We start from the raw sequence: 12804 nt of genomic DNA, 5'->3' as shown, positions 1-12804 counted from the left end.
CAAATTTGAAGTCTTGAAAATGCATTTTAGTGTTTTTCAAAAACTTGCAATTTCACCTTTGGTGTCACCCCCCCCCCCCAGCTGGGTAACACCTGAGAAAAACCCTTTCTCTCCCTCCTGTAGCAACGCCACTACTTAAGGTTACCTTAAGGTATTTTGTTGGTGAGCCAGTGGCCTAAATAGCATCTCTGCAATACCTGCAATGAGAGCGGGCGCATGCTCTACAAAAAATAACGAGTTTTAATGAACAAATATTTTTTGATGTAAATTTGTTTTTAAATAATTCAGTATCACCCCTAGGCTTTCTAAATGAAATCTCTTCTAATACATATTTTATAATTACTTAATTTTCTAAAAATTGTATAGCCTAGAACATATGATTTACTATATTAACTATGAGCAGGAATAAGTTTTGGATCTTCAGAGCTTCTAAAAGCCTGCACAGCTCTAATTATTGGAGCAGAAAGTATATGAATTGATTGGTACTCTTTATTTAAGGTATAATTTAAGTTCCTACTCTGCCGTAAAGGCAGAGCCGAATATCTAAGTAAGCAAAGTAGTCAGCTGTCTAGAGTGGCAAAGATTTAGAGCCTTGAAAAATTACTCTTTATTTAGTTATTCTTTACATTAAAAAATATCTATTTTTAACATTTTCTCAGCATAATGATAAATTGGTTGAAGCCAAGAACAGACTTTTCCTTTTGCAAATGTTATAGACATGAATACAATCATTGACTTTTTACTTGTACTGCTTTTTGTTTCTGAATCTAAAGTATAAAACATTTTAGGTAACCTCTCATAATAAGAAAAAACTGAAAGAACTTGTAATCAATGGTGGCTATAAACATCCTGGTGCTAACTTTTATATTGAACGTAACACTAAGATGAAAAGGTATGTATTGAAATGCATGATCCTTTCAGTTTTTAAAGTGTTTTTTAAATTTTCCTCATTGACAACTTATTTAATATTAGTTTTTATCTTATTTTGCAATTTGAGAATTTTTGAGTGATGTTTTTTGTTCTGGGAAATAGTCTTAAAATACAACGAAAACTAATGTTATTTCTCTGTAGCAGCTTACTCTATATCATGGGTTGGGCTGGATTATGTTCCAAGATATTTTTTTGTTTTTGCATTTACAAGTTTATATATAGCATAAGTAAATAACTCTTCAATGGTTAATGCAATACCAAACTGTAGTTAATTATTTTTCCAGATTTTTTGCTCATTTGTTTTTATTTTTCTGTGCTGTTTATCTTTTTCTGTTCTGCTTAAAGCATGGAGTATAAGAACTTTTTGTACACATTTCAATTTTACTGTGTTCTGTACAAAGTAAACCTTTTTATTTTTCTACGAAAACTACTTCTTCATTGTTTATTTTTTTACAATTAGACACTTTGAAATTTAAATATCTTGTTCTGCTCCAAGTTCCCGTAATAGTGTTGAAAATATATTAGTAATTTTAATTTTTCTAATTAATAATTGTAAACTATCATCTCTGACTTATAATCGCATTTAAATTCATTTCATAAAGCATCATGTTATTTACTATTTCAGTGTTTTTCTGAAAAATTTATGTACAATGGATGATTTATTTTTTCTTTTCCCTATTTGTAGTGACTTGAACTATGCCAACAGACGTCGAATTGCTGATACACTCAAGGTGAAACATTTCATCTAACATTTGATTTATTTTACTTTTATTTCTTGGTCATTTTATGTTCCTTCTTTTACTTTAATGTTTGTAGACTTGTTGTTTTATGTTCTTATCATTTTAATAATGTTTAAAATCAGTTTGTTTAAGTTCATTTTTATACTAGTTTCTTGATGTCTATAATGGTCTAAGTGTTGCTATGGCTTTATAACTTCAGTACAATTTTTCTCATTACATTTTATGTCATAAGAATGAACAGATCATGGTCTTTAGGCTAAAAGTAATTTTTAATGATCGAATTTATATCAACCTATAAGAATAATTGGCGACATCAATGACGAATGACGTGTGTTGATTTAGTATTTTTTTTCTAACACTTGACATTGTATGTTAATCTCTGTGTCATTTTTAATTGCCTATGAAAGTGCAATTTTTAGTTCACTGTCCTGTGTCTATTTGCAAGTTTCAGATTAGTTTTTAAACGTCAGATACATTTTGAAGGTTTTAATTTTTTTGATAAAAGAATAGATGAGTTTTTATAAAACTGAATACATGAAAATGTAAACCAAATACAAGTTTTATGTTAGTTATCTTGGAAAAGATTTATCTGTGATCGTAGGTTTTTATTATTCTGGGAAGAAACTGCAAAAATTACTTACATAGATCTTAATTATTACTTTTAGCGTTAGAAATGTGCAGTTCTGTATGCATATTATGTTATTTTCTATACTGCCATTTCATTACAAAAGAACTGCTAGTGAAATTCAGGTATGAGTTTTTTTTTAAATTTGCTCAAGGCTCTCACTTGCCCTCAATTATTTGCAATGTCAATAACTTCACTTGCTACTGTATTTTACTAATATTCAAAAAAAAAAAAAAAAGCAGAAGAAAGTTTTATTCACAATTAATTCATAGATGCTTAATTGTTGTAAATTGAAGCTCATTGCTTTTAAATGAATCCTGGGTTATTCTCTCTATACTATTTCTTTTACATTAATCACCAAATTTCTGTTGGTGTAATTATTCACAATTCTGTGTGTTTATCACTATATTTGCCCATGATTGTTATCATTCTTATTCTTGTTATTTATTTTTCTTTTTTGTTACATTAATATTCACACTTTGGTGTTATAATGTTTCGTAAATGCAATTGATTTTTTAAAAATAGATTGGTGATATTGTGGAACGCCATATGTTAGATGGAGATGTTGTGTTATTTAACAGACAGCCTTCTCTGCATAAACTCAGCATAATGGCCCATAAAGTATGCATTTTCTTTTTTGCTCGCTTCATATAACTATAGCATGTGCTATAATACTTGATTTACAATCATTATAGGTATTAGTACACTAAAGTGAGATGATCTTTTAGGTTTATCCCAAATTACATTTCTCTTCTCGTGTTGAAAAATATTTAGATTTTAACTCAGGTTTTTATCGGTATTTTGGGTGTTTCAGGCGAAAAAAGTGATGAGGAATCAAAGATATTGTTTTGTGTAACTCTAATTGAAACCTCAAGAAAAAAAAAACAATATTAAATCATTGCAAAGTAACAAGTGTGGGTGGTAACACAATCTTCAATAACTGTCTGTTGTTAAGTCTTGCTGTAATTAAAACCTTAGGGTAAAAAATTAAATACTTGCAAAATAACAAATGTGGGTTGTAATGTAATCTTTAATAAACATTTATCATTTGTTATGATAAATTTTATTCTTTTTATTTTTCCAATCAGTTTTTAGTTTCTATATCCTTAGAAAAGTATTGTGTTATGAGGGAGGGTTCAATGGTAGACTTCAAGTTTTGCAAGTGAATTCAATGACAGGCCCATCATTTTGAATTTTTCCAAGGAGCAAAGAATGTATACTCAATGCAAATTTCTTTTGGAAAACACAAAAACCATGCCCACTTATGTTTTAAAATATTAATTTGTTAAAAGGGGAGCAGGAGGGGGAAGGGTTTGACCTCCCCCCCCCCAAATGATGTCTTGTCCTCAGATATAGATAGTTATTTAAAACCTAAAAGACTTGTTAAGCAAAATGTTTCATTTGTTTAGATTCATTAGAACTTTGGTTGAGAATGTGTGTTATACACAACTTGTAATATCATCGACTCAAAGCAATATTAGGATATCTTACTCTTATTCCTGAGATTAGATGTCTTACTGTTGCTCTGAGACAATGATATATGCAATCAAAACAATTCATATTATGCACCACAAATATTTTTTGCCAAATAAAACTGATTATAATGGCCACTGCTCATTTGGGTAGTTCAAAAAAAAAATTTTTTTTCAAGCTGAACACCAGGCCTCCTCCTATATTTTTAGACTAACTAATACTCTTATGCTATAAAAGTTTTAGCTTCTTACTCCAATTTGTAAGAGGGTGCTCAATGACCCCTTAATTTAACATTAACCATAGTATCAAAAATGCTACAAGTTTCAAAACGTTCAATTTTTCCAGCTGTTTTTTTTTTTTTTTTGTAAAAAAATTTTTTTATTGCAATGTATATGCATATTACTAGTGTAGGAGAAAAGAGGCTCATGTGAACAATTTTTTTTATTTTTTTATTTTTGGAAAAATATTATCAATTTCTTAACACAAAATGATTGAACACACTTTTCTTTGTGTCATGGATTTCTTTGGGATTTTTTAAAAAAATATTTCTTAACTTATGCAGACTGCATAAATATTTTACTATGGGGTGACATCAATAAAAACTCAAAAAATATTACAGTTATAAAATGTTTTTAATCTATATAGGGGTGCCCCCAACAATAACAAAAGCACATTCCCGCTAAAGATTGTAAAGCACCCCCCCCCAAAAGGGAGAAAAATACCCCTCAAACAACTGTACCATGACACCCCCTAGGTGGGGCATCCCAACCTATAAAGCTTTGTTTTGTATGTATGTCTCCAAGCATTTCATTTGACTTTTCCATTGAGTTAATTTCTACTATTATGACATATAAAAGTGTAATCACGCTGATTCATATTGTTAAATTTTATTACTTTTAGGTAAATTATGATCTAAAACTAGTTGCACCAATGTGTGACTAAACATTTTTTTGGACTTATTAAATTCCAAAGTTAAAAATCATTCTATTTTAATTTGATGATTAATTCATAATAGATAATGTATTAGAATTATATACTAATTTTATTACACCATAACAATAACTTTTTGTATGGATAATCAGTTGATTTTTCATTTCGTCCATTTTGTCCATTTTCTTCCGGCGTCCCATACTTTTTACAAAAAAGTGGACAAAATAGCAACCTTGCATGTCACCCGGGTATAAGCCAAGAATCGTAACCACTAGACCAGGTGGGAGTTAGTCGCATCTACGTCACGGTAACCGCCCTTGTAAGACAATGCAGCTTTACTGCAATGTCATAGAAAGATCACAAGAAAGTTGACCTTCCTGGTGCGGAAGTCACGCAAGTTAGTCGCATCCACAATGTTGTGGCTACTCTTGTAAGCCACAATACCGTGACGTCATTGAAAGGTCGCAAGAAAGTCACTGTGACTGCGTTGAAAGTCGCAAATCCATCACCATGGCAGTGACTGTATAACTGTTGAATTTTGCAGCAACGTCACATCAAGTTCGGAAATACATACTGGTGGCTGCTATAGCTGTGTCATGTCATTGCAAAACAGTCGTTAGTAGTCGTCACAGCTACAACTGTGAATTTACTGTTTCCTGGGGGGTCAGTAATCACTGTGGACCAGGGCCGGATTTAGGGGAGGGCAGGCAGGGCTACTGCCCCGGGGCCTCCACAACAAAGGGGCCCCCACAATAAAATTTTTACAAAGTATCCTAACTTTCACGGGTCGAAAATATCGGATATATACATATTTATCAAAATATTCGGATATATATCAAAGTATCGAATATTTTTGAAAATATGATGATCTTTTCGAACCCTGATTAGGGCCTCAACTCCTTCATTGCCCCGAGGCCTCCACACTTCCAAATACGGCCCTGCTCTGGACCATATGCTGCAACTTCACACGTAGGTAATATACTGGTCGCAACAATTGCTGAGACAATGGCGTGCGGTCGGGAAACTGACACTAGGTGACCTGGGTTGTGTCATTAGAGGTGGTCACTGCTATGTCGCATTCTTTACGTCATCGCACACTGACATCCGTAAAATGCTTGGCGACTTCTCTTAAATTCAGCGAATCCTTTATGAAGGTCATGAACAAAGTGAAGACATCAGCATGGCTCTGTTGGGAAGTTGCCTTGCAGTTACTCTGCAACATGGCGGCTGCAACTTCACACGTAGGTCACAGACAGATTGCAATGGGCGCTGTGACTACGATGCATGGTCGGGATCACCAGAGCTAGGTGACCTGGGTTGCAATTTTGTCATTAGACATCATCACTGCAACGTCGCACTGTGTATTTTGAGGCAAACTAACATTCGCAAGTTGCGGACACTTGTTGGCAATTTCGTTTAAGTCACAACAGGTCCTTTGAAGGTCAAAAACAAAGTGAAAATGTCGCCATGACAGCGTTTGGAAGTTGCCTTGCAGTCACTTCTCATCACTCTGGGACATTGCTGCAACTTCACATATAGGTCACAGATGGGTCGCAATGGTCACTGTGACTACAGTGCATCGTCAAGGAACAGGCGCTAGGTGACCTGGGTTGCAATTTTGTCATCAGGTGTCATCACTCTAACATTGCACTGTGTACGTCGCCGCAAACTGACATTCCTAAATTGTGGCCACCTGTCGGCGACATCACTTGTGATGAACACGAAAGTCACAAAAGCGTCTTATTTTGATCACAGTACTAAAGGGTGTTTTTTAGAGGTAGAGAACTTTAGGTTCAAATAAAACAGTTAAATGTTGTTAATTGCCTTGAATGTTGCTTATTCGAAAGATGATTCTTTGCCATTTTTATTTAAATATGATTTCTGGCATGTGGCCATCTCATCTGGCTCGGAGAAAGTCCAATTTTCTCACTTTTTGCAGCAATAGATGCTGTATGTCAGTAATAAGGAAACGAATGTTCTCTTCCAAGGCGTCAATCGTCTGTGGCTTATCGGTGCAGACCAGAGACTCCACATAGCCCCCTCAAAAAGTAATCCAGCAGTGTTAAATTGCATGATCTTGCAGGCCAATTCACGGGTCCATTACGCGAAATTATCCGTTCACCGAACATTTCTTTTAATAAATCAATTGTGACACGTGCTGTGTGGCATGTTGCACCGCCTTGTTGTCTATTCATGATGAATTGGCAAACCAAACTGAACAAAAACAAGTGACAGCTATCAAAATGGCACACATCCAAACAGTGTTGACAACTTAAAGTTCTATACCTCTAAAAAAACACCCTTTATAAGGGGCTATTTTAGTTTGTATACTGGGGTGGTCACATACGCATCACATTTTGGTCACTGTGTTATTAGGGGTTAAATTGTGACGTCAACACTTGAGGACAATGATGTGAAAATAATGTTGTGTAACAGTCACAGATAGGTCACATTTTGTCACTGTTCTGCTAGAAAGATATTAAACACTTAAATTTTTGGTTTTGATTGATTGTGTTATTGAGAGAATGATCAATTCACCGTCTTCAGTCGGTAAAAAAAATCTTTTTCATCAAGCCACATTAAGGCCACAATGCAACTTCTCCACAACGTTACATAGTGACCAGTCCCAATTCAGTTGTTACAGTGACATTGTAATGAAGTCACATGAAAAATGTTGCAAATGTGTCACAATGTGACTTCTGTTTGTTGTCACAATTCAGTCACATTGTGACTATAACGTTTGTGACTTAGCCGTGACACATTGTGTTATTGGGACTTCTATCAAGAAAAAATAACCTTTGTAAAATAATAGCAATATCTACAATAATGATTACTTTTCCCATATAATTGTAAGGTGTATGTCATGAAATTATCTGGGAATTTTTCAATCATTTCTTGTTGAACACCAGATAATTTTTTACACAAATAAATAAGTGTTTCAGATTTGTTTCTCTTAGTAAAAGTACTTAGTAACAATCTTCTGGTCGAAATTACTTTTGACTGCGGAGTAGTGATGTAAAATACCTGGGTATTTATTTTTCGGGGTAAATACCCATGGCATATACTCGGGTACATACCCAAAATGGGTATTTACCTGAGTATTTATTTCAAAAATTTATATTCAACTAAAATACTTTTCTGTTTGTATTCCACTATATATATATATATATATATATATATATATATATATATATATATATATATATATATATATACAGTGCTCGATTTCTAAAAATTGAGGTACCGGAACTCTGTTAAGGGCGGACACACCGGGGGGTCTGAGGGGTATCCATACCCCCCCCCCAGCTAAAGGGGGGTCCGGGGGCTCTCGGAAAATTTTCAAAATTTCAGTTTAAAATTACGCATTTTTAGGCTGTTTTTACCTCTCAATCAACAATAGTTTAGTGTTCAAAAAGTAAGGCTTGAAACAAATATTTTGACTAATCAAGTAAGAAGAAATTTCAGTCAGCAACATCAACACTTTAACACAGTCAATCAACAAGTCAAACTGCCAACCACGTAAGAAAGGGAGTATTCGGTTAAAAAGAAAGAAATATTTTATTGAACTCAAACTTTTTAATAAACATAATGAAAAGCAGTAAAACAATACAACATAACTGTTTCAAAAATTGTTCTTAAAATATACTCCAAAACTTCATCATGTTTTCTTCGTATTTGCCTTCTCTTGATCTTTCCTTACTCTTGACAGCTAGCGCCGAGTGGTGTCCAGAAACCAGCCAAGAGTTAACATACTTCTCTGGATCAAACAGTCTAAGAGGAGGTCCATTAATTTTCAAAAACATCAGGCCAGAAACCGTTCTTATGTTGAGTGAAGATCGCAGCGGTGTAATTATTAAGTTCATCTGAGAGAATCCTCTTTCACATTCACTTAATGAAATGGCAACCGAGTCAATTGATTGTTTTACAGGATTGAGCCTTTCTGGTAACTCTCTGGAGTAGATATATTCGGGTAAACCTGTAATTAACTGTCTTTCGTTAAGTTTGAACCTGAAGCAAGTTTCCTCATTTCATTTTCCCCAAAAGTTATTGGGAGTTTCGTCGGCCAGGTTTTGGTATCCATAACTTCAAGAGTTGTAGCTAACTCAACATCTTTGTCATCAAGTAGTCTCGTTTCAATAGAAGTTTTAAGGGCCTCGTAAAATATTTTGGGGTTCAACGGCTGATTGTCTGATCTCCCTTCTTTTGTGTGGAGAGGAACTCCGAAAAAAGACAAGTTGTTTACTGCTTCTTGAGCCATTGTTGAGTAGGACCCTGGAACTGTTTTTCTTTCTTCAAATAAACCAACTGTGATTAGCAATTTTCTGTTCGCATAGTTCAAATCTGCATTACGATGTTGTAAAGCTTCACTTAGTTCTGAAAGTTCTTGCAAAGCATCTGCCATCAATCCCAGGTCTAGAATGAAATTAGTTTCTGTGATTTTGTTAAGAAGTCCGGAAAAAGTACTTTTATCTTTGCTGTCTCTAGATGGGTCATTTGAAGCTTCTTTAAAGTGTTCGACTAATGCTTCATATGACGTCCAAACAGCTGACACAGATCTAAAACTAGATGCCACCCAACGGGTGCTCAAGACTCTTCCAATTTTTAACATTTCTGTATCCAAAAGAGTTGCACAGCTTCGAAGTTCCCTGCTGTTCTTTGGTGAAGCATGATAGACAACATAGAGTTTGTCAATAAAAGATTTAAACCTATTAACTTCTGAAACAGATTTAATAACGTCTGACACTGACAGCTCAAGTCTATGGTTTGCACAGTGCCTAACAATAACAGAAGGAAATTTCTCACGAAATAATGTTGCAACGCCTTTGTGCTTACCGATCATAGTAGCAGCACCATCACAAGTTAAGCTTGTTAAATTATTACTTAAAAATACGTCAGATAGTCCATTAGACCGAAGACAGTTCATCAAAGAGTCAAAAACAGCTCTAGCAGTAACGCCATCTAGTTCTATTAGATCCAAAAAGACGTTAGTGGAGCCACTCATACCGGTTTTAGGCAAAGAACACCGAACGTATACTATTAAACTTGACTTATTACTTAAGGACGTGGATTCATCAATTATCAAACCAAGTTTTGTATCATTCTTAATGATTTCATCTACAAAGGTTTTCTTCATTTCCTTACTGATATGCAAAGCAATTTTAGCACAGGCTTTGTCTGAGTGTAAAATGCGACCCATGTTAATCCCATTTAATTCTTGCAAATCAACTTCCGTTTCAAAATTGTTAAAAGACTGATTTTCTTTAACAACCTTGTACGCCGTTCGGAAAATTTTCCCCGTTATTTCTTTTTCATGAGAGTTCTGTCTCAAAATAGTTTTCTCCAGTTTTCCGTCTTTACTTTCGATTAGGATTTCAGCAGCTGCCTTATGACCAGCACTCTCTTTGTGGTCAAAAATCTTTTTCCTTAAAGACGTTTGCTTTTTCTGTTTAGTGTCACCATAACTGTCTATTTCAACATTTGCCCATTCTTTTGAAATTTTCATACCTGTTTTTTTCTTAACAGATAAGATCCCTACTTCTTTACAAGTACTGCATCCTAACTTTCCATTTTTAATTAACAACCAGTCATATTTTTCGCAAAAATCAGTTTTTTGAAAATTAGTCCAACAATCTGGCAAGGCATTGTCGTTACACTCAACCTTTTGTCCTTGTTCTTTAGAGTGATGTTCGTCAGAATCTGAACTGGTTACCTTTTCAGTGCTAGTTGACAGTTGTAAGGTCGTTGAAGATGGTTGCGTGAGGTTGTCTTCACAATCAATGGTTCGCTTAAGTCTCTTAGTATCACCCGAGGGTAAAAAAAAATCGGTTAACTTTTTGTTCATCTTATTTCACAACAATCACACTCGCATACATTGATAAACTTCAACACAACTAACCTAAGTAACGTAACAGAGATAAATAAAAGACGACCGTGTGTGCAAGTGGGTAGCGCGTAGTAGAGTACAGTACAGGACAACACGGACTCCTGACTACGGGACTACGACTGAGCAACTGAGCATCTAGTGATGAACGAAATGGGGAATAGACGCCAGACGGACGAGTCTATCTCTAACCTGGAGGGGAGGAAGCTATACTGCACGTGCGCCGCGGCGGATGAGTCTACTCACTGACAAAGAATTTTAACTGTTTTCAAATAATTTAGTTTTTTTACAGAGAGAGGTTCCGGAACGCCGTTCCGCCGCGTTCCGCCTGAAATCGAGCACTGTATATATATATATATATATAACCAACCATATACAAAACAATACAATTTTGCCCAAAAATTGTATTTTGATCACATATTTAAAGAATTATTGTGTGAAACAATTTAGCAATCTAATATGATATTCACATTAAATGTGTTGGATATGCCTAATCAATGTCCCCATCTTTCTTTTTTTGTTTTTCACTTTTCAAAGCAAAATTTAAAGTTTTACCAGTACAAATACAAAGTGAATGATAAACTAACTCCTCCTAAATTCTAAATACCTATCTCGTTCTCCCTTTTAATATAGAGCAAAATGATCCCAGTAAGCATAATTTCGGTTTTCTGGCTACTGCGAACTATCAAAGGTCAAAAGAATTAGAAATTAAAAATGGAGAAAACAATTGGTTAACCTCTAAATTTAAATTTTAAAATTAACCAATTAACGATTTGATTTGAATTGTTTGGGTCCATCGTCATACCAACACCATCCATGTATTGCCATCAGGTAGCGTTGTTTGTGTACTGGCGGAGGATCACTTTTAAAGCAAATGTGATAGGCATTTAGTATTTAGGAGGCTTTGGACAAACTGATCACAAATCAAAGCCAAAACTAACTAGTAGCATGATATTATGAAAAATCAAAGATGATAAATTGCGCTAGCGCCATCTATGTAAACTTAAATCCCTTTGCTTTACCCCTTAAAAAATTAAATTATCCTGCCATCCTATTTAAGTTTTTAAATAGTTCATTCTAAATTCTGACAGTTTTTTTTGATAAGGTTTCATTAGTTTATGTTTTAAAAAGAAAATTATCACCTTTTGATACCACCTAAATTTTTTTTTGGCAAAATGCGCAATTACTAGGGGATTTACCCTGATTGGAAATACCCAAAAAAATATTTACTTCCCCACCCTACATCACTAATTGCGTGTATTAAAAATAGTTCGAATAAATTTTCATCATGAAGTACGGGGGAGCAAATGCAAATTAGCAAGGCTACAGAAAGCAATATTTTGATTTTTTTTTCTGCTTATTAATGTGAAAACTGTTTCTATATTTGTCACGTTATCACTTAAACAACAATAATATAAATAAATAAATAACATCATAGTCTTAATAACTTCTCAGTAAATTCTTCCAAGCATCCCTCATGCTTACTTTTTTTTTTTCATTTTGAATATGACTAACCTAGATTGTGATTTTGAAATCCTGAAGTTTATCATTGAATTGCTTATACTTGTCCAATTATGACATTGAAAAGAAATATTATTTGGTTCACGATATGTTTCTTTTATAATTTCATCAAGTCTTCCAATAAAAAATGTTATAAACTGTATAATACATATGTATGTATCAGTATACCAATTATTTCATATTTAGATTTTTTAAAAAAATCCGACTCTCTTTTTGCATTTTTTTTTTTTTTGTAAAATACCCAGTTTTTGGGTATTTACCCAGGTCTTGGGTACATACCCAAAAAATATTTACCTACCCACTGGGTATTTAACCGATCCACATCACTACTGGGAGGTCATTTCACGGTATTTTTGACATTTATGTTGAGTCTGTAACATGAATGTTTTTGCCACAACTTTTCAATTTACTGTTTGAGTTGCAAATTATTTTAATTTTAGTTGGTGTGTTGGTAGGAAAAGCTTAAAATAAAATAATAAGCTGATCAAACAGTAAATAAAAAAGTTATAGCAAAAAGAGGTCACGTTACAGACTCTACATAAATGTCAAAAATACTGTGAAATGGCCCTGGGGAACTACTTTTAGATATTTCTGTGTTCCGAAATCTAAGTAGACTATTCTTATTTCATTATTGTGAAGATGATAAAAGGATAGAGACGGTTAACATTTGTTCAAAATACATTTTTAAAATATGCTAATAGCTA

At 33.9% G+C, this 12804-nt stretch overlaps 1 protein-coding gene across 1 annotated transcript in view; it reads left to right on the top strand.

Moving 5' to 3' along the window:
* LOC129231103 (DNA-directed RNA polymerase III subunit RPC1-like) overlaps positions 1-12804 on the top strand; it is a 135831-nt gene that overhangs the window by 52508 nt on the left and 70519 nt on the right. Inside the window, exons 12-14 of the mRNA XM_054865353.1 lie at positions 789-892; positions 1616-1661; positions 2821-2916. Of these exons, the coding sequence (XP_054721328.1) occupies positions 789-892; positions 1616-1661; positions 2821-2916 (246 nt within the window). The remainder of the gene's footprint in view (positions 1-788; positions 893-1615; positions 1662-2820; positions 2917-12804) is intronic.

Source organism: Uloborus diversus, chromosome 1 (assembly GCF_026930045.1).
Source record: "Uloborus diversus isolate 005 chromosome 1, Udiv.v.3.1, whole genome shotgun sequence".
In the NCBI taxonomy this organism is placed as follows: domain Eukaryota; kingdom Metazoa; phylum Arthropoda; class Arachnida; order Araneae; family Uloboridae; genus Uloborus; species Uloborus diversus.
The sequence above is the reverse complement of the archived record's forward strand: the minus strand, read 5'-3'. Positions and strand labels throughout refer to the sequence as shown.